The 27,962-nt window shown below is 37.2% G+C and overlaps 1 protein-coding gene across 1 annotated transcript; it reads left to right on the plus strand.

The window, feature by feature from the left end:
* Positions 1 to 183: 183 nt before the first annotated feature.
* opn5 (opsin 5) lies at positions 184 to 27,198 on the plus strand. The gene is made up of 7 exons (XM_067418642.1): positions 184 to 373; positions 5,114 to 5,268; positions 15,712 to 15,831; positions 19,896 to 20,066; positions 20,321 to 20,655; positions 20,735 to 20,979; positions 23,781 to 27,198. The coding sequence occupies exons 2-7, from the start codon at positions 5,145 to 5,147 to the stop codon at positions 23,842 to 23,844; spliced, it is 1,059 nt and encodes a 352-aa protein (XP_067274743.1). The 5' UTR covers positions 184 to 373; positions 5,114 to 5,144; the 3' UTR covers positions 23,845 to 27,198.
* Positions 27,199 to 27,962: the final 764 nt, after the last annotated feature.

Below are 27,962 nucleotides of genomic sequence, written 5' to 3' on the forward strand. Positions count from 1 at the left end.
GAGCTTTAACTAATAGAACCGTCAGTGTCGTATGGATTTATGAGCCGACACGTAGGCTAAAGCGACCACTCTCCATCATAATAAACTGAGCGGTATACTTATAAAGCTTTTCCCAGTTAAGTTTAGCTGGAGGACAGTGTTGAAAAACAAACAAACATCATCATCGGAGAGAGAGAGAGAGAGAGAGAGAGAGAGAGAGAGAGAGAGAGAGAGAGAGAGAGAGAGAGAGAGAGAGAGAAGCCAGACCGACAGTTCCCCATCTGAAGCGTTTAATAACCGACGGAGGTGGATTATGGTGAAGTTACCAACTCAATTTTAAGAAACGGGAGAAAAGTGGTCAAATTCCGTGGGATGGATGAATAGTCATAGCAAGGTAAGCGTTTGTTTTTCTGTAAACATGCTTGCGTGCGTTTATTGTGTCGCGTGCATGCACATGTTTCAGTTATTTTATTAGCTACAATCGTGTATGTGTGAGGATTAAATAATATTATGACACAAAATGGCTAAAAAAGTTGCAAATGAATCCTTAGCGTTGTTGTTTAAATTTGAATATTAAAAATATATATTTTAATAAATAATTATGAAACGCTCTGTTTTAAGGGGTGTGTCTGTTGTGAGAATTAAGTGTCACCCCCATCAATTAGCTATACATGTTAAATATTAAGCTCTTCGTTGTTATTCCATCTGAATTGGCCAATGAATAGTGCATGTTTATCAATGAAGGAGACTTACACAAAACTGATTGGATGACTGACAGCTTTGGTTTGGTAACGGATGGATCCTCAGACACCGTGTTGTAAGATGCTCAGCACAATGCGTTGCATTACAGTTAGTTTGTAAAAGATTTAGGAGAAAGACATTGGCATTAAATGAATGAACGTCATCTGATAACAGTGTATTAATCAATCCCCTTGAAATATTCTCTATTTCAGCTTTGTCAAACATTTGGCATTCTGACAGACTAGCTATTAAATCACACTTCTCTTGTTAGGGCATTTAACATTTATTATTATTTTTATGAGTGGATCTCAAAGACAGTTTTGAAAAGATCAATGCATGCATCAAGTGTTCATCTCTTAGAACTTTAAGAAGTCTTTTAAGAAATGGCATTATTTAGAAAACTGGGGAGGAGATTCATGGTTTAGTAACCTCGCACATTTTCACAATTCGATTATGAAGTAGCAGGATGCAGCATCATCTCTGTTCTCCTGGGAGATGATTTCAAAAGCTGTGGGTCACCAGAGAGTGTGTTCAATGCTCATTAAGTTATGCCTATACTGTTTGTAATCCATAAATCTACTAGAAGTGTTAAAGTGACTAACAGTGTGTTTATAGGAAAGCTCATTCTCAATGTGTTTTAAATGAATGGTTCATTGTCTTCAGCTGTATAAAGGTTTGTTTCGAAGGCTTTCACATGTATGCTTTGCCACTCTGCCAAGTAATAGCATTCTTTTGATGTGACTACCCTTTTGGAAAAACAATCGATGGCCTATATTGGTGGCAAGTACAGACTCAAAAAAAAAATGTGACATGGCTACAAAATCAAGTTTACCTTTACTGCACTGCATGGCAAGCTGTTATTGTGAAGTATGTCTCTTGTAATAGTAATCTAGTTTCTCTTAAAATGGCTGGTGGGAAATATATTTATTATTTACAAAAGTGATTGCATAAATCTTGAAATCAGTTTTTCTTTTCTAAAAGGGAACTGAGGTTACGCCAGCAAGCAGAGATGTTTTTCTGTGTTCCCAAATGTAATTACTTTACTTCATCAGAACTCCCTTCTAAAAAAAATGAAAATGTATTGTCAATTGTCTTGAATCTGTTTATTCCCAAAATAAATATTTTTATATTGTTGGAGCACGACTCCAAAAGACCATACAAATGTTAATTTTAACAAAATACATGTTTTTATTTTTATTTTTTTATTTACTACTGTCCTGAATAAGATATTTTACATAAAAGATGTTTGCACATAGTCCATAAGACAAAAACATTATCAAAATGACCCATTCAAAAGTTTGCATAGCCTGCCTTTGAATCTTAATGCTGTGTCATTACCTGGATGATCCACAGCTGTTTATGATTCACAAAATTCTTCAGAAAAATCCTTCAGGTCCTGCAAAATCTTCCATTTTCTGCAAAATCTTCCATTTTCTAGCATCTTGTGCATATTTCACCCTTTCCAGAAGGAAAAATGATGCATTAGGAGCTAGGGGGTGAAAACTTGTGGAATTTGAAGATCAATGCAAATTGTACTTAATTTGTCTTCCAGGACACATTTATTTATCTTCTGTTGCTTCTGAAGGGCAGTATTAAATGGGAAAAAAAGAAGATATTTAAACAAAATGAGAGAAATCTTCATCCTGTCCAGAAATGTTCTTTAACATTTATAGGCCTTAATGCATTGTGTTTCCTTCTGGAGTATCAGTGAATGTTTGAACCTTTTTTTAATACTTGTGCATGAGTCCCTCAATCATCCTCAGTTTAAAAAGATGGATCTCAAAATCATATAGTCACTGCTGGAAAGGGTGCAAATATGCAAAAGTTTGAATTTTCTGAAGAAAATTGTGAATCACAAACAGCATTAAGAATCAAGGGCACGTAAAGTTTTAAACGGGGTGATTTTTATAAATTCAGCATTTTGTTTTTGTCTTGTGGATATATGTAAAAATCTTTTAGGAGAAATATCTCATTCGGGACAATACTAAATAAAAATAAAAACATGTGATTTGTATGATCCCTTTTATAAAATAAAATAAAAATAAACAATAATAATAATAACATTTTGCAGATTCTACAAGGGGTGTTTAAAGATTTAAGTACGACTGTAACATGTTAAAGTCACGGACAGCCCTTAAGCAGTTTATAGGCAATTTAGTAGCGTGAATAAATATAATATAACTTTAAAATACCAAACCAAATATTAATCTGTAAAATAGCAACTTTTGATCAGTGGTTTTATCTGATTTTCTGCAATATTACTTTTCTGTTCTGTGATTTGATTCATTCTTATAATTTAATTTAATCCATCAACATGATGTTTTACAATTATCATTAGAACTGACAAATATATGTCTGTAAAGAAAACCCCTGCTATTACAGTAATTAGCATTCTGGTGTGATTTACTGTGACAACAAACTTATTGAAAATGTGTAAGCATCAGGACAGATAAATGTAGGTGCAAATATCACATTCACAAACACAAAATCACTTATTTATTCCAGAACGATATTGAAATGACTTTAAAAGACTAATCAAACTGAAAGAGAAGCTTTTGCTAAAGCGTTAATCATAGGTCATCAAAGGTGATCATTTTGGCAAGCATCAATTAAAGCCAAATAATATCTCTGTAAATGTATGTAGACTCCTCTATGGTATGAGATGTGGCGCTAAATTGAACATAACGATAGAGCACATGTTGTTAACCCTTGGAAATTGGTCTAGTTCCTGCTGAAAATGACATGCTAGCAGGTCTGACTCGTATCTATGCCATTATTTCTTAGCTGTCTCTAAGCTAAGGCATCTGGTTTGTGAAGTATTTGCTGGGTAGGTATGTTTTGAAGCATGGCAGCTGGTTTCAGCTGGTCCTTAGCTGGTCATGAGTTGGTCAAGTGCTGGTCCAAAGGTCTTGACCACCTTAAACCAGCTCATGACCAGCTAAAGACTATTTTAAACCAGCTCATGACCAGCTAAAGACTATCTTAAACCAGCTCATGACCAGCTAAAGACCATCTTAAACCAGTTCATGACCAGCTAAAGACTGTCTTAAACCAGCTCATGACCAGCTAAAGACTATTTTAAACCAGTTCATGACCAGCTAAAGACTGTCTTAAACCAGCTCATGACCAGCTAAAGACTATTTTAAACCAGCTCATGACCAGCTAAAGACTGTCTTAAACCAGCTCATGACCAGCTAAAGACTATCTTAAACCAGCTCATGACCAGCTAAAGACTGTCTTAAACCAGCTCATGACCAGCTAAAGACTGTCTTAAACCAGCTCATGACCAGCTAAAGACTATCTTAAACCAGCTCATGACCAGCTAAAGACTGTCTTAAACCAGCTCATGACCAGCTAAAGACCATCTTAAACCAGCTCATGACCAGCTAAAGACTGTCTTAAACCAGCTCATGACCAGCTAAAGACTGTCTTAAACCAGCTCATGACCAGCTAAAGACCATCTTAAACCAGCTCATGACCAGCTAAAGACCATCTTAAACCAGCTCATGACCAGCTAAAGACTGTCTTAAACCAGCTCATGACCAGCTAAAGACTATCTTAAACCAGCTCATGACCAGCTAAAGACTGTCTTAAACCAGCTCATGACCAGCTAAAGACCGTCTTAAACCAGCTCATGACCAGCTAAAGACCATCTTAAACCAGCTCATGACCAGCTAAAGACTGTCTTAAACCAGCTCATGACCAGCTAAAGACTGTCTTAAACCAGCTCATGACCAGCTAAAGACTATCTTAAACCAGCTCATGACCAGCTAAAGACTGTCTTAAACCAGCTCATGACCAGCTAAAGACCATCTTAAACCAGCTCATGACCAGCTAAAGACTGTCTTAAACCAGCTCATGACCAGCTAAAGACTGTCTTAAACCAGCTCATGACCAGCTAAAGACCATCTTAAACCAGCTCATGACCAGCTAAAGACTGTCTTAAACCAGCTCATGACCAGCTAAAGACTGTCTTAAACCAGCTCATGACCAGTTAAAGACCATCTTAAACCAGCTCATGACCAGCTAAGAACCATCTTAAACCAGCTCATGACCAGCTAAAGACCAGCTCAAACCAGCTGCCATGTTTCAAAACTGCTGTTTCTTTCATTCTTTTCCTTGCACAAGAATATTTAGCTAGGGGTTGCACAAAACATGTTTTGATTACTGATATAAAGGGAGTGTCTTCATATTCAAAAGCCAATAAGAGATGACCGGGTTTGTAGAACTTAATCTGGAGCATCAGAGTATTGGCAGGAGGTTTTTGAACCCATAAAGCTGTCGGATATGGGATATGGTTGCCCTCAAGCCTGTGTTTCAAACCTTTCAAAGACCTTTCTGTTTAAGCTTTGACAATTATTATTATTATTTTTTATTTTTATTTTTTATGCAGGAAAGTAATCACACTCCTCAGTAAGGCCCTAATGGAAAATGACACCTCCATCCACTCGGGCTACGTCCCACATTACCTTCTTCGAGGGGATCCCTTCGCCTCCAAGCTGTCCAAGGAGGCAGACATAGTGGCGGCTTTCTACATCCTTATCATCGGTAAGTGTACAGTGTGGACGTTCATTTGCAAGCATCATGTGAATCAGGGACGTGCACAGGATTTTTGAGGGGCAGTTGCTCCGACAAAAAAAACCTTGTCATCTGTCCAATTACATATTATTGTTATTGCCATTATCATTATTATTTTAATGCCCCCTAGTGGTATTTATGTTCTGCTCAGGAAAAATATTATAGGTGGGGCTATTTTGTTGTGGGGGGGTCTGGGGATTTCTCCCCCAAGAATTTGTTTTATTTCGTAGATGCGATTTCCTGCATTATGGTGCGTTTGAGGCCATTTCCCTTGCCTATACCAATAAAAGAACTCAAACCAGTCAATATCAATAGTCTTATAAAAACAGACAATATTAATTTAACTGCCATCAACAGTTTCACAGGTAATGATAATGAACAAGTTGCATGTTTATTATGCTCTGTGTCCAGATAAAAAAAGTGGATTCATGAAGATTTTAATTCATTTCATAAAACTTGATGATGATGATCGTCCTTTTGTTATACCTTTCCGACAACGTTAAGTCTCACCCGACAACTGCGACAATCTCCTTCTAGTGCCGCTCATGCAGGCTCAGCCAGGGCGGTTAGAAGGAATTTGGGGGCCCCAAGCAAAATAGACATGGCTAACCTTCTACAGATAAACGGGTAATGATTAAAAAATGTTTGTAAAACTTTAAGAAACCATTTTTAAAACATCTATAAACATTACATAGATAGAGAGACCAAATATTCCTAACACTTTGTTAAGGGTTACTAGTTGGTTTGTAAACTGTCTATAAACATTATCTGGATGGTTATTATAAAGTTGCAACAGATGACTATAAAATCTTGTTAAATAGTTAATAAACAGTAAAACGTGGGTTGTCCTGATACTGTCCTTCAAAATGCAACAGTGTAAAAATTGCCAGACAGAATAAAGTAACTGTTCAAGATGGTAACTTAACTTATAAAAATAATGTCATATTTGCATAAACTGTTACTACAATATATCCCGACACTAGCACATTAAGATAAGCTATGAAAAAAAAAAATCATGTACCTCTGCCTCGTTCTGGTTAAATAATGTTTATAATAATAGTTAATATAGCATGCTATATTAACTATTCCAGGTTATCTATGCTTATTACACGGCTCTGTGAAATACTTGATTCTGAATGGTCAATCGCGCATTCCAGCGGTATGTTATTTCCAGATAACACCCGCTCATACGGGTACTGAGTTATCTTGACCGGTACTACTTCTATGCTTAACGCTGGCGCCATCTTGTGGCTTAAACAGCCGTGGGTTACAATGGAAGACTTCAAGGCAGGTTTCCTTTATAATGTTTTTAATATGTATATTTTTTTTACACAAACGCATCGATTCGAATCAGAAGGCTCTATTAACCCATCGGAGTTGTGTGGAGTATGTTATTTGACGGACAGCTGCATTTTTTTTTGGACTTCAAACACAACTACAACTAGCCTACTGCTTGGATTAACGTTAGCCTGGACTTTTTAAATATAACTCCGATTGTATTTGTCTGAAAGAAGAATGTCATATGATATACACCTATAAACTTGAGGGTGAGTAAATCATAGGCTTGGTTTCATTTTTGGGTGAACTAACCCTTTCAGCATTCATTTTCAACATTTAGCAAGGGCATATGGCAAATCTTCAGCAATAGATAAAGGCTTAAAGCACTGTTTTTCTTCGCGGAAGCTTTGCGTAAGAGCTAATAAAATATTTAATCTCAAGACAATATTTTGTGTCTAATAATTATTTATTTGAGACTTGTAGCCGTGTAATAAGCGGGATAATGTACATTATCCCTTACATAGCATAAAAATAGTTAGTATAGCATGCTATGCCACTTTCATCAAAACCTATTACAAAGCTATAGCAATTTTAAGTCATTAAATACGACAAACAGTTATTCTGGAACAGATCTGCGTCTTCCTTATCCCGTTAAAAAAAACATAGTACAGTATGTAACCATATTCCGTCCGTTCGGAAAAAAGTTGCACTAACTGTTTGTTACAAGCAGCATTTGCCGTCAGGCAGGTAACGCTAGCTAACATAAACATATTTTTGCTAGCCTACCTGCTGCAAAATTACACCATTTTTGTACAATAGAGCTATTTTATATAGTGTAATTTATCCCTTATCACTATCTTGTTTTTTCTCTTTTTTCTTTTCTGGCTTTCTAAAGCATAATTCCGCTTTATGATTGCCGAGGAGGTTTTGTATTTTGCCGGCAGCAGAGATCGCGTGGTTGGTCAGGCTGCTGTCAGCGACGACTGAGAGGGCCCCCTTGAGGGGGATTCCGATAACAGTGTCATTGCACTTTACTGCAATGACTATCAAAGGGGCGCTCAAGCAGTTTGTCGTTGCATTTTATTCTTAACCTGTCGTTGTCTTGAGGCCCCAGGCCAGATCGGGGCCCCAAGCAAATGCTTGACTTTCACTTTTGGACGGGTACCCGAATATGGAAGTGAATGAGGCTTCGCAATTTTTTTTTTTTTTTTTAATCTAGGCCTATGTGAAATTCTGCATCCATTGTACAATTTTTTTTATTTTATTTTTTTTCTACCTCGGAGGGGCAACGTAAGTCGAGAAGGGCATACGGACAGTTGCCCGGGCAAGCTGAGCAACCCCCCTGTGCACGTCCCTGATGTGAATCGTCATTGATAAGATCGGTGAGGAATTTGAATTCAAATGTTTGGATTAGGTTACTGCAGAATGACTGGACCTTTTAAAGGATATGACTACTTATTTCTTGTTGATATGAAGAAATTTCTCTTTTTCTCTTGTAAAATCTCTTCAAACAACATGATATGGTGATATAATGATATTTTAGTTACCAAACAATGACAAATATGTAGAGTACTGACTCTCAGTGATGTCTGAGAATGAGGTTTTGTGATCAGGTAATCTTGCCTAAACATATAACATAATAAGAACCAATTTTAACGTTGCATTGGTCAGCAAGGCCTACAAATTGCTAATGAACAGTCTTGGTAGTAGACACACTGACTTATTTATCTTTAAAGCAATGGGTCCAAACCTGATTGTAGTGAGATGGGCTTTGTAACGACGTCTTTAGTGCCTTTATGGGTCTTGAGAGAGGAAATGACATTGGTGTCAATGAAGGCCTTTCTGAGCCATCGGATTTCAACAAATATATCTTCATTTGCGTCCCGAAGATGAATGGAGGTCTTACGGGTGTCGAACGACATTAGGACAAGTAATTAATGAGAGAATTTTCATTTTTGGGTGAACTAACCCTTTAATGAGCCTGTTTTAATAAATATGTGTGCAACATTGCCACGTTTATTGGACCATTCACAGAGAAACCCTTTTTTTTCTCATTAGTGTGTATTTTAATGAGGACCTTGTAAGTTTAGTACCTTCTCAAATATTTATTATTGCCTGGCAAGTCCAGTGTATCGTAAGAATGCGTGCCTCACTTGCATATTTCTTTCACTAATGATATGATGCATTTTAAAAACATTTCTTTATTTAAAGCTCAATATAGTACTATTTCTAGCCCATTTGTCTTGTTTGTGGTGTGTTAATGTGCTCTGAGGTTATGAATAACATTCACACTGTCAGTCCAAATCGGATCATTTGTGTATCCGATTGGAATCTGATCTAAATTATTGACTGTTCATGTTGTATTTCGCAACTGTTCAGATATGATTTGTGTGTTCATGCCGCTCTTTCGTTTCCCAGAATATCTGCATTGGTTTCTATTAATGACTTTGCATTGGTAGGCATATGCCAAAACAACAACAACCTCAACATGGAGGGATTTACAGTGCAATACATGTACAGTACAGTACATGTTGTCTTATTTACAACATGACAATGTGTAGCCGTCAAGCTGGACTACTGCGTCTTCTATGAGCGGATTTATTCCGGGCTGTTGTCTCTTTTTGTCATTTTTGTAATTTTTAGCTCATCCAGCACTTCGCAACACAACCTTTCTGCAGTGTTTCATTTTCCTGTAACAATGTCTGAAGTTTACGTTTTACATGGTGTAAGAAAGCCAAGATTTTATAGGATTTTAAACCACATATGAATGTAGCTCGAAACGGATTAATAAAATAATTGCATTTCGTGTGATTTTATTTATTTATTTATTTTTTGCAGTTCACACTTGCTAAATCTGATCAGATTTCAATGTGATATTTATGCACACAAACAAATCTGATTTGGGCTGAAAGTCAGAACGTAGCCAATGTGGACAGTCAATAATTTAGATCAGATTCCAATCGTGTAAACAAGTAATCGGATTTGGAAAGTGTTTTGAGCAGGGGTGTCCGAACCCTGGTCCTGGCTACCACCCGGCATATTTTAGCTTAAACCTGAATCAAACACACCTAAACCAGCTAATCATGGGCCCTGTCCCAAATGGCACCCTAAACCCTGACAGGCTTCCTCCGAGTCCGCACTTTCACGACGTAATGCCACTTTGACTGCCGGGTTCTGCATAGCTTGCAAACTTGCGTTCTCAGCTGAAGTGCGCATCGAGGGCCCAAAGCAGCCACAAAGGGGGTGCTCATGAGCACCCTTCTTTAAGCTTAAATGATGAATGGGACACCCTACGGTCTTGTGGACTTAACGGACACACACACACAATGGCCATTGTGAGTCCACAAGACCGAAAGTGCACATGAAGTGTGCCATTTGGGACAGCACCCCGGTGTTCAGGGCTGCTTGATAATTACAGACAGGTGTGTTGGAGCAGGGTTGGAACTGAAATCTGCAGGATGGTAGCCCTCCAGGAGCAGGGTCACCCCTGATCTCCTTTCTAGCGACAGTCCTAGTTTTTGAGCATTTGCCTTCATGCATTTGATTCCTTCTAAATGAAATATTAATGATGCAGAAGGCCAAACAACATGTTGAATTTATAAGCAAGAATCAAAAACCTGCTTTCCTCTTGATGTGCTAAAACCTGACAGATACGGTATTGCCATGCTGTTGTCACTGAGGATGACATGTTCAATCCACTCATGCTGTCACTGAGATGTCATCCTCTGTCATATAGAGGAGTATGTGTTGAGCGCTGTCATCTAGTGCATTTTAGAGCTAATATACTACATATTGGGAATACTGTGGCCCCTCTGAACATTTGTCAGGCTAGTTTCCCTTTAGGCACATCTATAAGTATTGGTTACCACTAGAAGCTATTGAATATTTACACTACTATTGCAGCAGAAAAATAGTTTTAGTTTATTCAGCGCATTTTGACATCTAAGCAGGCTCATTGTTATAGGCTCCTTATGAATTGCAAATGCATAGGACTTTATAATATTGAACTCTTTTCACAAATTTCTCTCTAAACCAGGATGAACATAAAAAATTAAAAAGGCAGGTTTTTAAGTGTTTATAATACCGACATGACCCCTCCGTGAATGCTAGAATATAGCATTTCTAGAAATACTCCAGGGGCCGTATTCACAAAACATTTTCTCTTTACTCTAAGAGATCTCCTAAAGTTCTTAGTTACAAGTTTTTGCTCAAAATCTAGTCACAAAGCTGCTGAGAGCAACTTTTACAAAGCAGTAGAGAAAAGGCTTAAAGGGCTAGTTCACCCAAAAATGAAATGTATGTAATTAATGTCGTTCCACACCTGTAAGACCTCCGTTCATCTTCGGAACAGAGTTTAAGATATTTTAGATTTCGTCTGATAGATTCTGTTTCTCCATAGAAAACGTATGCACAGTATACTGACCCTTTTCAAAAGGATCAGAAAGGTAATAAAAAAAATCATCAAAGTAGTCCATATGTGATATCTGTGTGTTAGTTAGAATCTCTTGAAGCATCGAAAATACATTTTGGTCCAAAAAAAAATCACAAAATTCAGCATTTATTCAGCATTGTCTTCTCTGCCGGATTTGTTTTCAATCCTCAAACAAAGATTCGAATGGTCATGAATCAGCGTATTGATTCATGATTCCGCTGATTAATAGCCATTTGAATCTTTATTTGAGGATTGAAAACAAACCTGGACGAGAAGACTAAATATAAAATATTTTAACCTGTGTTCTGAAGATGAACAGAGGTCTTACGGGTGTGGAACGACATTAGGGTGAGTCATTAATGACATCAATTTCATTTTTGGGTGAACTAACCCTTTAAGCTGAGGGTAAAAGCGGGGTCGACCTTGTTGCTATGGATGATGTCATCACGCTTACTAACTATGACCACAGTGATTGGCTTATAGGGAGTTGAATATAGAAATTTCTATGAAATATAGAAATATTTAGTTGAACGAGGTTTTATGTTGCCATATTCAAATGAAGATTTTCATTAGGGTAAGTGTCACTAACTGAACTGTTATATGTTCAGCTAATTATCAGACTCTAATATGTCTGCATCTTGAGAGATTGCAGAATTCAGGTGGAAATTGTTTTATAAAAAAGTTTGTGAGGAGCACGTTTTACAACTCTTTATCTAATCAGAGCGAGAGGTGGTATATACACAGCCGAGAGCCGATTCGCCTAACTTTAGTTACCTCCACAGTTTTCTGCATCCCTCCGCCACCCCGTTCTTCACTCTCGGTCTGCGATACGGGGCAGAACTCTGGGTTTGGGCTAAATTCAGAGCTTGGAGCCCTTGATCACTTCGGACAGCACGTCAAATACGCTTATATTGTTTTACTTTATTCAATCATTTGTAAGTGTGAACTCGTAAAAACAACTACCACAGGTAATCTGACATTATTATTATTTTATTAAAGATAATTTATCACTATTGCCTCAATGTTGTATAGTGTCTTTGGGCGGATTTCAGCAACATCCATTAGGATTGTTTGTGATTTGCTCTTAGTGACTTAGGAGTCCTCTAGACTACTCCTAGCATTTTGTGGATTTAAGAGCTATAGTTTTAGTGCTAAAATGCTTTATGAAATACTCTTACTAAGAGTAAAAATAAAAGAGTGCTAAAATTAGGACTGACATGCCCATTATTTTTAAGAGTTTCTCAATTGGCAATTTTAGGAGCTACTTTTAGCCTTTTAGACTTTAAGCTGCCTCATACCTCATACTCATAACATACTTTAAGATGTTTTGTGAATATGGCCCCAGATGTTTTGCTATGTGCATGTCTGTCTTTTGTGCAATGCGCTTTGGAAAAATATAAAGAGAACATTTTTTGTTCAGCACATTATTCCACCGTTGTCCTTCAGTAACCATAGTATCACGGAGATGCTCAAAAGGATGCTCCCTCTTTCAGAAAGCTGCGTGTTTCTAATCAAAAAGGCTAAATCAATAGTTCTTCCTCACCATATTTCACAAGTCTGCACACATGTTAAGAGAACTGTCAGAAGGTGTTTCATAGACATTTTGTTTCAAACACATACAAATCAACACTGTATGTTCGGTTTTTAGTTCACACTTGGTAGGTAACTTTTGGTTGACAACAGTGCTTTCCTTTATGGATGGACTGCCTCTTTAAGAACAAAAAACTGTAGAAACAGTGTGTCCGTAATATTAATGTGCGTGATCCATTCACATTGATTCATGATCATATGAGGAAAGTGAAAGACTTCATTGAAGAGTCACATGAAATAGTGTCTTCTCTAAAATGGTGCGTCAGTCAACTGACACCACAGGCCAAGATGTGAAATTATGTGGAGCACACGACGATCTCTGCATTAGAAATCTGGTGTTTGTGGACATGATGAATTGGACACAATTGTATGACACTTTCAAAGCCTTTTTAGGCTTAATAAATATAAAGGCTAATATTTGCAGTATATAATCTTGGTCATAATGAAAGGGAAAATTAATAACATGAGTCATTGTGTCATTTGCATGCATGTGGCTGCTGCCAGGAAAGATTAATTGTCATACTGCTCTTTCATTATGGTGACCTTATTTTTTTACTCTTTCACTGAGAAATGGGATAACCAGTAACCTGTGACTCCTATTAGTTCTTTAAAAAAACAGAAATGTTACAACAGGTGCCGTCATTGTATTTCAACAAATACACAACCCTCAAACACCAGGGTGGATACAAAGAGATAGCCTGACAAGCCAGACCCACATCAAGATGTTTGGTCTGGAAACTCACAATTGACAGGGTTCAATCTGAGGGGCGGGATAAACGGTTGTCTTTCAAGCTCCCTCTGCACGCGATAGGATAGCGCTACAACCAACCAGAGCAACGAAGGTGAAACGGAGCTCGTTGATAGATTAAACATTCGCCGAATCCGGTCAGCAAAACTCAGAACACATCTTCCCTTTTTAAGAATGACTTCAGTGCCGTTCTTTTCTCAGAGAAAAGCTTAACTCCAATGGCCTGTTGCACAAAGCTGGTTTCAGTTGCTACCCAGGCAAGTTCAAGATTAGTTTGAGCAAACTCTGGTTTTTCGGGCTGAAGAAGGTGGATTGTTTTTTATGAGTGTTCATCACCATAGTAACTTACACTACACTGCTAACCTGCTCTGGGGCAGGTTTTATTCTGGGTTAGAGATCGCAAACCCAAACTGGTAGCCTGACAAGCCAGACCCACATCAAGATGTTTGGTCTGGAAACTCACAATTGACAGGGTTCAATCTGAGGGGCGGGATAAACGGTTGTCTTTCAAGCTCCCTCTGCACGCGATAGGATAGCGCTACAACCAACCAGAGCAACGAAGGTGAAACGGAGCTCGTTGATAGATTAAACATTCGCCGAATCCGGTCAGCAAAACTCAGAACACATCTTCCCTTTTTAAGAATGACTTCAGTGCCGTTCTTTTCTCAGAGAAAAGCTTAACTCCAATGGCCTGTTGCACAAAGCTGGTTTCAGTTGCTACCCAGGCAAGTTCAAGATTAGTTTGAGCAAACTCTGGTTTTTCGGGCTGAAGAAGGTGGATTGTTTTTTATGAGTGTTCATCACCATAGTAACTTACACTACACTGCTAACCTGCTCTGGGGCAGGTTTTATTCTGGGTTAGAGATCGCAAACCCAAACTGGTAGCCTGACAAGCCAGACCCACATCAAGATGTTTGGTCTGGAAACTCACCATAGACAGGGCTCAATCCGAGGGGCGGGATAAACGGTTGTCTTTCAAACTCCCGCTGCACGCGATAGGATAGCGCTACACCAACCGGAGCAACGACGGTGAAGGGGAGCTCGCTGACTGATTAAACATTCACCGTATCCGGTCGGCTAAACTCCGAACACATCTTCCCTTTTTAAGAACGGCACTGAAGTCACTCTTTTTTCTTTTCTCAGAGGAAAGCTTAACTCCAAGTCTTCCGGAGGCGCGGGCAGAGCTGATTCGAAAGACCGCTGCCGTTTGCCAGTTTCTGTGTTTACTAGAAGACTGTGTTACTAGAAGCACGCAAACGCAACTCGGCCGTCGTCATTATGGCCCCGCCCGCCGACTCTATACACGATGTGATTTGGCCGTCCAGATTCTGAGGAATGCAGCTCAGATAGGAATTGAGAGTTGCTAGACCACACTTGCGGGCAAATTAAATTTGCTGCCGCTAGGGTGCGTCTAGATTTCTAGGCTACCAAACTGGACCAATCAGCTGCAAGTGAAGACGCAATAAAGCCACACCCCCTGTATCTCTCATTCCAAATTTGTAGTTTATAGTGAAAAAAACCTCATCAAAATTGCTCATCCTTTGGTGCAAATTATTTATTATATTTTTATTATATGAATTACTTTTAATTAATATAATATATTCATATAATTATCATGGATGCATTAAACAAGCATTCATAATTATTTTAAACAACGTGTATTCATTTGAGCTCTTTGCGAACCTATAATCATTAGGCATATTCTTTGATTTACATCATGCGTTGATATAGTCAGATATTCTTTAAGCTGCCTTCTCATCTTTCTTTTATTCTTGCTTTGTAAACGCATTTAATTTCATGATAATTCTCAAAACGATCTCTCAATCTTCAGAAGAGAAGTGAATCAAACGGAAGCTGTGATTGGCTGTTTGCGGCACGTGTCACACCTTCAGGTGCACGCGCTTCAGAGTTAATCGCTAACTCTGGATTAAACCTGATCTGACAGAGAAAGTTTATACCGAGCTTTCAGAAATGGTTGAACTTGATCTGAACCAGGTTGGATTTATCTGGATTTGTCAACCCTTAACCTACTCTAAAACTCAGAGTTTGTTCAGCTAGGTTCATGCAACAGGCCTCAAGTCTTCCAGAGTCCCGGTCAAAGCTGATTGTCGGCCGTCATTTTGTTAAGCCCCGCCCAACAACTTTATACACTATGTGATTGGCCTGACCAGAGTTTGGTTTTTACAGCTCAGAACTGTATTTAGAGTTGCTTGACGATACTCGCGGCAGATTAGATTTGCTGCCGCTAGGGTGTGTCTAGAATCTAGATTTCTAGGCTAACAAAGAGATGCAAAGGACTCAATGTAAAGTGTAAGAAATTTTAAAAACCGTGTCTGATCAAACAGTTTGCCTCATGTTTTTACAGGTATCTTGTCAGCCACCGGAAATGGTTATGTCATATACATGACCATCAAACGCAAGACCAAGTTAAAGCCGCCAGAATTCATGACACTGAATCTAGCTGTATTCGACTTTGGCATATCAGGTGAGTTTAAATGATATCAAGCTGCTAATGTTGTCTTCCTTTGTCAGATGTGCTTTTTTTCAAAAATCCATAGTTATAAATTAAATGATGTATAATATCAGAAAGGATCTTTCTATTGTTTAAACAATTTCTTTTGGTTATGTTTTGAAAATATGCAGATTTCATGTTTGTATGGCATTGTGTTTGGAGTCGATATGCCTTTATTGAAATGCACTTGTATAAACCATACACAGGATTTTAAGCCGGGATGATAAAAAAGGGAAAAATCGATCAGATCATTAACATGATCAACTCCTGTAAACACTATTTTCCATCAACTTCCTTTGAAGTTAAGTCACTAAAGTAAAGTAGCCTGCTATATACTATATAGATCTTTATTCTATATTAGAACTATACGCCCTTTTATGTTCAAGTACTAGTAGACAAAAAGCATGTTTCACACTTTATTTGTTTTTCCATTAAGTTCAACTGTGCATGTTCCATTAAGTACATGGATTACAATCAGTGTAAAATATCATCGTTTTCACACAATAAATATCTACAGTAAATCAATTATGATTTTGTTTGTTGATTGTCTGGTTAGATCATAGTTTTAAACAATATAATTAAAACAAATATTTAAACATAAAAGACATTTTTTTAAAAGAACAAAATGATAATTGCATTTCACAGTTTGATATGACCATTATATAATAAGAAAAAGTTGTATGCTAATTTTGATTAAAAGAAAACCCTAGGAATGATTCATTCGCTAATTTTGTATCGCTAGTTTTGATTTTACAGCTAATAGAAAACACGACATGACTGCTGAAATATTGTCAGGGAAAATATTCTCATGTCTGTATATGCCAGTTCCCATCCCTAGACAAAGATTTATCAGAAAGATATGGAATATTTTACCATAGCATAGCGGTATTTCACTGGGGCTCTAAAAATAAATAAATAGGGACATCCCTGAGATTTCCACCAAAGATGTTCTCTCCTTCAACAAATCAGTATTATTACACTTGTACTCTAGTCCCACCTAGTGGATGTGTAGTATGGCTATCTCAGAGGAGCAGTGATAAGCATTAGATTTTATTTAATCTGTGTAGTCATCATCCTTATAATTATACGAGTGATTCTATAATTGGAGATACATTTTGCGTTTCAAAAATTTAAGGGAGAAAACAGTTTACTGTTTATAATTCTGTCCTGTATCATATTGAAAACCTATAAAATGTAATAAGTCAATGCTTGCTTTTTGTTTTTGTTTTTTTACTTTTAACGAAAAAAATTACTATAAAAAAAAGCTTTTTTTTTCAGCTCTACTACAGACAATCTAGACATTGTGTAGAAATAACATTGGCAACAGGATTGGCCATTTTAAACTTTTAAGCCAAAAACTCAACTTGCTAGCGTAAATGCTAAGAGCACATGGCACTTATGAAATCAGGATTAAAAGACTTTTGAACAATCCACTGTGTGATCAGTGATCAATTCTGTTTTCCTTTGGACATTGTGGTAACAAATTTTGCGTTTTACAAAATAAGAATTTTTTAGATTAAAATATTTTCTCAGAGTGAGCACATATCTTTCAGTGCTTCAGATCTTATCAGCGATGTAAAGTGACATCATTTCCTGTATCGTAGGTAGTTGTGGGAGGTAATTCCACCAATTTAAAGGCAAATGATGGTACAGTAACAGAATTGATGCACAATCTATGGACACACATTATACAAGTTTATCACAAGATAAAGTTATTTTTAAACAAGAATTAGGAAAATTACTATTTAGGGCTTTTATGAATAAAATAAATGAAATATTACCAAAAGTAAAATAAGATTTTTAGATTACACAACAACATGATGGAGGAAATGCACTGACTAATTCAGACAATAATAAATCATGATTTTCAGCTATATAAGACACATTGTTATGGCCTGCAACATCTTGTGACCCATGACAATAAATATTTCATTCTTAAAATAATTAAAAATATAACCATTTGAAGAAAAGGTACTCTGGACATTAAATGTACCATCAGTTATAGAATCACCCTTAAATAAAGAGTTCACTTTCTAAGATTTACAGAACAAATGTCCTCTTATGTAGCTCACAAAGTTCATCCCAGTTATTTAAAGGAGGAGTGTGTGATTTCTGAGCTACGGCTAGAAACAACGACTGTTTTCAAACAAGTTTCTCTCTGTCTAGGATTGGTCCTGCCCCAAAATCACAGCATTGGAACACTCAAATATGATTTATCATTTGAAATGCTGGAGAATCACCCTTATCAGTTCAGCATTGGTATCCATAGCTTTTTGGATACCAATTATATTTTGTTTTCAGTGTACCATCAGTAATTCAAATTGATTTAATTCCTTCCAAAATGCCTGTCTTGTTGCCTATCAGCCAGGATGGCGTCGCTGTATTTGAGAATAATGAGGCTTTTGTTTCGCAGGAGTCATGCCCATGGCAGATTGCTTTAGTGCGTCACATTTACACAAATCTGAGGGTCAGGGTATGCTTTCCACCTCTGGCTTCTCTTCCTCTGTGTTGCTCCAACACGATCACATATAGGCCTACTGAGAGTCTTAATAAGAATCTGCATGTTTATTTTAGTTATCAAGTTGTCTATTAATTAATTCATTAATAAAAATAATAATAATAAAAGTAATGCTAAGGAAATAAAGCCTTTTTTGGAGTTATTAAAAGTTTTCGGTAACACCTTACAATAAGGTTTCATTAGTTAACATTAGCTAATTACATTAGTTAACATAAAATAATGATAAATTGCACTTCTACAGAATTTATTAATCTTTGTTAATGTTAATTTTATAATTTACTAATAATTTATAAAAAATAGAAGTTGTATTTGTTAACATTAGTTAATGCACTGAGGTAACAAACAAAAAATGAACAGCTGTATTTTTATCCTAACTTAAACTAATAATGAGCAACACATTTGTTACTGAATTTTTCTCATTTTTGTTAATGTTAGTAACTAATGTTAAAAAATGAAAGCTTATTGTAAAGTATTATCGAGATTTGAACACTGTAAAATTATCAATAAGTCATGACATCATGTTTTTACTTTACTTTAACTCTTCAAAAGAAAGAAATAAACGTAATTTTTGTTTTACGTTTTACAAGATTCGACTGAATTTTAAGTTAGTTTAATGTAATTTAAGGTTGATTTTATGGTAGCATGTTTTTTTAGGTGTTTTTTTTTTTTTTTTTACAGTGAAAAGAACATGACTTGCATGCAGTTTGTCATGCTGATAATGTTAAGGCCATTAATGAGGTTGTATTTTATTTGGATCATGCTAATTACATATGAACATGAATGAATATACATGGCTAATTAGTACTGCGTGTTCAGCTCTGTCTAAATCTAGGATGTGGTTTTTTTCTGGGAATGTGGGGATTTTTGAGTGTCTGCCATCCTCATCCTCTTATTTCTCTTTTTTTGAGCAGGAACACGAGTTAAAGTGATATTTCACCCAAAAATGAAAATGATCCCATGATTTATTCACCCTCAAGCCATCCTAGGTGTATATGACTTTCTTCTTTCAGACAAATACAATCGAGCTATATTTAAGTGTCTGGTTCTTAATAAGAGCTAGCTTTATAATGGCAATGAATTGCCAGACAAAATTTGAGGACCAAAAAATTGCCTCCATCCATTAAAAAAAGTAATCCAAATGGCTCCAAGGGGTTAATGAAGGCCTTCTGAAGAAAATCAATGCATTTTTGTAAGAAACATATTGACATTTAACATAAATATTTGTATTTAATGTAAAATATCTAGCTTCCACCAGACCGCCTTCCGTATTCCACTTAAATTGGCATCATTTATTCACCCTCAAGTTTTTCCTAACCTAATTATATATCTTTTTTTTCCCTTTCTGAACATAAAAGATATTTTGAAAAATATGGGTAATCAAACAGATTATGGACCCCAATGACTTCCATAGTGTTATTTGTTTCATACTATAAAAAAATAAATCATGTTGCCCATTAACTGGGTAAGAACATTTCTGTTCTCTTGTTTGACACACGATACTTTTTATTTATTTCGTCAGTCACTGGAAAGCCATTCTTCATAGTGTCTAGTTTCTCCCATCGCTGGCTGTTTGGCTGGCAGGGCTGCCGCTACTACGGTTGGGCCGGCTTTTTCTTCGGATGCGGAAGTCTCATTACCATGACGATTGTCAGCTTAGACCGCTACTTGAAAATCTGTCATTTAAGTTATGGTAATTAAAAATCTATCTATCTATCTATCTATCTATCTATCTATCTATCTATCTATCTATCTATCTATCTATCTATCTATCTATCTATCTATCTATCTATCTATCTATCTATCTATCTATCTATCTATCTATCTATCTATCTATCTATCTATCTATCTATCTATCTATCTATCTGTCTGTCTGTCTGTCTGTCTGTCTGTCTGTCGTTCTAACTATTGTTCTGTCAGACTAACAGGTATTTACTTGGCCATCAGGTACATGGTTCAAACGGCATCACGCTTTTCTCTCTGTGGTTTTCACGTGGTTCTACGCCGCCTTCTGGGCCACTATGCCAGTGGTGGGCTGGGGAAACTACGCCCCTGAGCCATTTGGCACCTCCTGCACACTGGACTGGTGGCTGGCCCAGGCCTCTGTGTCTGGACAGAGCTTTGTCATGTGCATGCTCATCTTCTGCCTCATCCTCCCCACTGGCATCATCGTCTTCTCCTATGTCATGATCATCTTCAAGGTGAAATCCTCAGCCAAAGAAGTCTCTAATTTCGACACTCAGAATAAGAACAAGCACAACGTGGAGATGAAGTTGACTAAGGTTTGTGTGTTTTATTATTTAAGAATGCTATGTGAAAATGCCTTGTCATATTTCATGTGGTTCTGCTTGCATTCTCCAGGTGGCGATGTTGATCTGTGCAGGGTTTTTAATAGCTTGGATCCCTTATGCTGTGGTATCAGTGGTGTCTGCTTTTGGAGAGCCTGATTCAGTGCCTATCCCAGTCTCTGTTGTGCCAACTTTGCTGGCCAAGTCCTCTGCCATGTACAATCCAATCATATATCAAGTCATTGACTGTAAGAAGAACTGTGCCAAACTGTCCTGCTTTCAAGCTCTGAGTAAAAAGAAACATTACAAGACTTCAAGGTATGTAAATAAATATATATACACACAATAATGTGCAAAAGTCTTAGGCACCTTAGTATTTTCACACAAAAATGGGGTTAAGATAGTTATTTATATCTTTCGCTGCAGTGTCAGTAGGACATATTAGTTTACATTTCCATACATTCCTTTTGCCATTAATTGTAATATTCCAGTGAAATTTTTGTCTGACAACAGCTGGTAATACCCACATGGAGATCTAATCTCACCATCATCGAGTCCATCTGGGATAACATGAAGAAAAAGACTAAATCCAGAAGAACTGCGGCAGTGTCAAAGGCATTTGAAGAAACCTACAGTACCTGCAAAGAACTATGCGCAAGTGTCCCTGGACAAAAGCAGTTTTAATGGCAAAGGGTGGTCACACCAAATATTTATTTGATGTAGTTAATTGATAAATAAAATCAATTTATGACATTATTTCTGAAAGCATTACGTTACAGCAAGTGCTTAAAATTTTTCGAAGTACTGGAGCTTCGCAGGTCGGTTTCTTCAGGCGTCCTCTATTTTCTCTGTTTCATGTAATCCCGGATACACTCGATGATGCTGAGATCAGATCTACGTGTGGATCATACCTAGCCTGGATGCCAGCCGAACTTAGCCCCGCCCACACAATTTTTAGGTCGGCCTTGCTCCATAGAGGAGTAATTATCCCAGAACAGAAACAGTTCACACCAATGAAATCATCAGGGCAGGCTTTAGACCATGATGGACAGATGATCAACAGTAACGTAATCATGCACGTCATCAAAGGGGCTTGGATTATATTTTTTCGAATCCTAAACGCAGAGCTTGTTTGTTATGCATTCACCTTCACAATTTCTCTCAGAAATGATGATCATGATTTTTTTTTTACAACACCGGCAAAGATCGTGTTTTCCAGCCTGATTCCAGTGCGTGTGCAGACAGGGTTGCCAAGTTTTTACAACAAAACCGCCAACTACTAGCCCTAAACAATAGCTTCTCGGGGGGTTCTCCGAGGGAACAATAGCGTTTGGGGGGTAAAATGTGTGTTATTTAGGCAAGGTTGCCTGCTAAAATTCGCACTGATGGGTCTATATATCACATAATAGTCGCTTCAACCCGCGGACAAAGAAAACAACCCGCGGGAAAAAAAACGCAGACTTGGCAACACAGTGCAGTTGAGCTCTGTTGACATTTGACAATGCGTCCCTTCGTTGCTCTGATTGGTTGTAGGTCTATCCAATTGAGGTCTTTCCTGGTTCGGTTGAAACACGCCCCATAATCACAGCCCAATGGAGCAGTTTCAGACTCATATTCTGACTAGAATTGAGTATGACCACATCAGGCTAGATCATACCAGCTGTTGTCAGACTCCTTGTGCGTGCAAAAATCTCACTGGATTATTACAATTAATGGCAAAGTAGATTTTTTGGAAATGCAAAATTTCTTTTATTTTCTGCCAACGTGCTATAGCAAAATATATAAATAACTGGCTTAAACCTTTTTTCATTGTGTTCAGTTTATGATATACTTGGGTACATTGTCTATAAATGCTCATAAATTCTTCCTCTGTATATCGTCATATTATGAATCAAATGCAGTATGCAAATGCATGTCCCACTGTGGGTGGATGTTTTTTTTTTTTTTTTTCTGCTGCTGCTGCTGTGCCGCATCTCACTGCCTCTCCTGTTCCATTAGAATTTACACTCTTTAAGATTTTAAAGTTTTAAAAGCCTGTCGAAACGCATGCGTTTTGCTCTGTTCAAAGGGGTCGAGGTTTATTTGGTTTGCCTTCTCTGCAGGAAAATGCCATTATTTTCCATCTACACCGTTCAAAATTCTTAGTTTTTTTTCTTTTCCTGTTAGCACAATGCTTACATTTTATTATAGTATAATAGTAGTTCAACAAATGTGGTTTCCCAGAGCTCTTAAAAGCATGACAATTTGCTGCACATAAAAATATTTGCTAACACTTTAGAATATTGATCCATCATTAACAAATAACTACACGGGAACAAATGAGTAACACAGTATTAACTCTCTAGTAACGAATGAAGTCATTGTAAACTTTTGACGTTTAAAACTTTAAAGTTTTGGATACCTTAAAATAGTAGTGTACTGTAGTAGTGTAGTGACTGGATAGATCATCATAACCCGCAAATAATTACTTAAGTGTTACTATCCAAAACCTTACAAGAAGCCTACAATGCTTACAGTAATTACTACAGAGTTATTGTTTTTAATTCTAGAATACTGATCCAAATAATTAGTAATTCCTTTAGAAGGATGTAGTAACACGAGTCATTTATGAATTATCATTACTGCACTTTAGAATTCATTATATATTATGCATTATTCATGTTAATTATGAACCTGTATATAATAGTTCTTTGTAGTCCTCTGGGAGGTATGAAAAAAATTATTATACGTTATTGATTAGCTAATAGTGAACTACCACATTCAACTGAGCACTGTAACCGGTACTTACAAATTTGTTATTCAGAGTTTCTTTTTAGTTAATAGTAGTTACTTGAATGTTAATATTGCGTTACTCCTTTGTTCCTGTGTAGTTATTCATTAATGAAGGAAAAGTATTCTAAAGAGTTACCAAACATTTGTCCTTATAGAGTTGTCAGTGTGCTGCAAGAATGTGATTCCGCATCATTCATGCCAATTTTTCTCTCTCTCTTTTAAAAAAAAAACATTTATTGGAAAAATGGTTGAAACAAAACCCAGGCATGACTTGATTAAGTTGAACGTAACAAAAAACAACTGATTGAATGAAGACTATTAAATGCAGCTTTCTTGTTTTTTTCCAGGTTCTACTCCATCTCTGCCTCCCTGAAAAAGAGACCAGCCAAAGAAGTTCCAATTGAGATATGAGCAAATGACAGGAACTCACAATGGGCCCACGTATAGGACACTGGGCAATTTGTTATTGTGCAATTTAGATATCAACAATTCACACCAACCTAACTTTACTGTTGTATACTACTGCCGTCAACTTCACAAACCCTACAAACAAAGCACCTTTTAATTTGATCTTTCTGTGTATAAAATAATTAAGTGGTAAATATGACGTATTTTTATATATATATATATATTTTGGTTATTTGTTTGTTTTATATTCCAGCATTCACAGTACCAACCAGTTTAAAACAACCTGCTTGTTTTTAAGTATAATATGACATCACTTTTCATAGTAATCTGTGTTCAATCTAATAATTTAGTTCTTGTACAGCAAGTAAACATATCTAATTGAAACTAGTCACACACACACATATATACAGCAGCATCATCACAGTCACAGATAAACATTGATGCACACACAACGTGGACACTGATGCAGTAATTTCTTTTGCATTACTACATAGCATGACTGTTTTGGGCCATGCGCAATGATTATAGACATAACATTGAAGGTTTCTCCCAAAGTTTCAGAATCTTGAGAATTATTATTATTTGTACAACTTTGACATCTAATGTAATTTAAACTATGTATTTAAAATGGTATTGCATGTTATCAGTCTGCAGACAGATGTACTCTTAAAGGTTAAAAAAGAAAGTACACACAGTTGGTAACGATAATTATAGTGTGCACAAAAGCTTTCCAAAAATATTACAGATGTTTTGTGGAAATTGGACAGTATTGGAAGTTCTAACGGATGGTGCTAAAGCAAGCTGGGTTTATGAAATGTTAGACGTTTCATTTGAAATAACTGAGACTACTAGCTTACAGTATGTCAAAAGATGAGCTCTCCGATGACCGAGAATGAAAATACACTGTACAATACTAGAAAGATTTTCCATAAAAAGCTTGTTACTCAAAACATAATGCTAGCACAATAAAAGCTAACCTTATTAAGTATATTAAATATTTTACACTTATTTTGATGATTTCAGTTTTACCTGAATGGCAACCAGTAAGATTGTTGTGGATGTTTGGTTATACTATACAATAGACATATTATCACTACAGTAATAAAAAATACCTAGTTCTGGCATGGTGCAGACTAAGGTCCTTAAAGGGGTCCTGTTATGCCCTTTTGTTTTTTAGGGTGTACTAGATATAAATAAATATTTCCATTTATTTATATATATTTAACATTATTACGGCACCTCTCTCCCCATTATAGCCCAAACATGCCATTTATTTCCTGTTTCGATGAGCCAAAATACGAAATGTGCTGTGATTGGTTAGCTGGTCCAATGCGTTGTGATTGGTACTGTGTTCAGGAAATGTCACACCTACCACAAACGTGAGCTCTACTGCTTAGGTGTAAATATTAAGGATGGCATCAATTTTTAAACCAATTGGATTTAGATTAAGACTTAGGAATGTTAACAAAAGAGAGGATCATGCAGAATGGATTTCATGCATGGACCTTGTAAGCATGGATTTTAAATGACGTTTTCTGAGTGGTATGTGTGTTTTGTTTTTTTCTGATACATTTTAGATAAAAGGTTATACATCATTTAATCATGATACTTGGCAGAAATATATGGTAATACAAACCCCAATTGTTCACAAAAGCAAGAGCTTACAAACGCTACAGTAAACACTACATCAACATTAAAGTTGGCTAGCAGGTGAGCCAAACAGCTTTACCCTTTGTTTACATCATAGCAACAACATAAAATGTAGAAATTTGAACTGCTAATAGAAAATGCATCCTGAAATAATAAGACATACTTACAAGTTGTGATCCACAAAAAAGTAGGAACTGCTCCATTTCAGGAGATGCGTTTGTGCATAGCCTGCATTGTACTCTATAGGTTCTGGAAGCTGTTTTCAGTCAAATGTGCAGCACACACATAAACATTGGGGTTATAATGTTCAGGAACATTGTTTAGAATAAATTTAACCCCTCTAAGTTCGTCAGGCTTAGGGAGCTGTTCAAACAAGCCATTTCTTGTAGTTCTTGAAACGTAGATTCTGTTAAATAAAATAACTTCCTTTGGAGTGGTCTTTGAGCTTTATAACCTTGCAGGACTTTTTATGTTCAAACGGCAACATTACACACTAACTAAAGTTAAAAAAGTGAAAACGGCTTGCATTTATTAATTTAGCAGACACTTATCCAAAGCGAGAGGAATACAGGAAGCATTCCATCATGAAAAGGCTAAAAATCACAACGTTTTGGACATTGCCTAGAGTGGCATAAACTAGAATAGAAAGGGAATAGAGAGGAATGGAGGGGTGTTTTATTTTTTTAAAATTAAGATGAGGTTAAGGGCTCGCCAAAGAGATGAGTTTTTTGAACGTTGTCAGCGTTTCTACTTTCCAGATGGAGATGGGGAGATCGTTCTACCAGCAAGGAACAGTGAACGAAAATGTTCTGGAAAGGGATTTCATTCCTCTCTAGTGGTACCACAAGACGTCATTCTTTTGCCGAGGGAAGGCTTCTGGTGGGGATGTAGACTCGCGAGTGGAAGTATGCAGGTGCTGAGCCTGTAGTGGATCTGTAGGCAAGCGCCAGCACCTTGAACTTGATGCGAGCAGCGAGTGGTCGCCAGTGCAGAGAGATGAAGAGATGTGACATGGCCCTTTTGGGTTCGTGCTGTGCCGCTGCGTTCTGAAGTGTTTTGATTGCACACGATGGAAGTACAGCCACAAGCACATTGCAGTAGTCAAGCCTAGAGATGACCAGGGCCTGGGCGAGAAGCTGTTACATGCTCTTTTGGGAATGGTCTGATCTTCCTGACGTTGTAAAGCGCAAACCTGCATGACTGAGCTGTCTTTGAAATGTGGTCTTTGGAGGACAGCTGGTCATCAAAGGATACTCCCAAGATTGGAGGTGAAAAGGTGAAATCGTCTTGTAGAGTCAGATTGGCAGAGAAGACAAGAAGAGAAAGCATAATAGGACTCTTAACTGAATATGGTAGTGGTTGCATTGTCATCTACATAGCGCAGCTGATTGATTGCTGTTGCATCAGCGGCCAATGAGCTGCACCTCAACATTCAAATACGAGTGTTTGCTGTAGCTGTCTTCAGTGCTTTCAGAAAGCATCGGAAATCAACATCTAAGGTGTAGGCAGCGGTGTAGCACAACATTTTGGGCCTTGGGTACAAACCATCTTGCTGGGCCCACGTACCAAATACCATAGTTATACCAATGGGTGGGGTATTGCATTTTTATCATAAAAACACTTAAAATGTAAACAAAATAAGCCATTTGTACATAAATTCTATACCAATGTTAGTGCATGTATATGTATGTATAGAAAACTGACTTCTAAGGGCCTCCACCCCTGCCTCGGGCTCTGGGTACTCGGTGTGGCAAGAACAAAGACATTGCCATATTCAAAGAAAAAAACAACCATAATTGGGTGAGTAGCCTAACAAAGATATTTCGAATGATATTCCCTTTATTGCACTATATAGCTCAGCCATATCATGCTGTAGAGTGAATGGATGGTATTGTGTTGTGCTAGATCCCATCAACAAAAGCTAATACAGTTGCAAATGCATCTCCTTGTGTTCAGGGTTAGGTTTCGGATGAATGGCTAGAGATTCCCCATTTTCATGATCTGAGCCTCTGACAACTGGTCCAAAGGCACTTAAAATCCTTGCGGTCTGTTGGTAGCTAATCCTCATGGCGTTGGACTTCCCTCAGCAGTTTATCCCGCTTTTCAGCAGTTTGATATAATGCCCACGTCTTTTATCTGATGCTTTCATGCCGTCGTGACAGAGAGGTGACGTCCCCTGCAAATCAATGCCACAGTTGCAGGAAGTGGAGAATGCACTGAATGCCTCACTGCTTGCCTTGCGTTGTCCTTGTCATACTGCAGTTTACAGCACGCAGGAGTCAGAATAACAGCCTTGTCTCTCGCCAGACAATACGCTAAAAGACCCTTCATTTTCCAACGACCGTTTTAAAAGCACACCTCTCACGAACTGATTAAATCATTTGTTTTTCGAACTAATTTTAGACTTGAACTGAATGCCTTTTCATATATGCTTCACATGCTTGATGAATGATGCAATAATGTACTGTACA

Source organism: Pseudorasbora parva, chromosome 15, assembly GCF_024679245.1.
Source record: "Pseudorasbora parva isolate DD20220531a chromosome 15, ASM2467924v1, whole genome shotgun sequence".
NCBI lineage: Eukaryota > Metazoa > Chordata > Actinopteri > Cypriniformes > Gobionidae > Pseudorasbora > Pseudorasbora parva.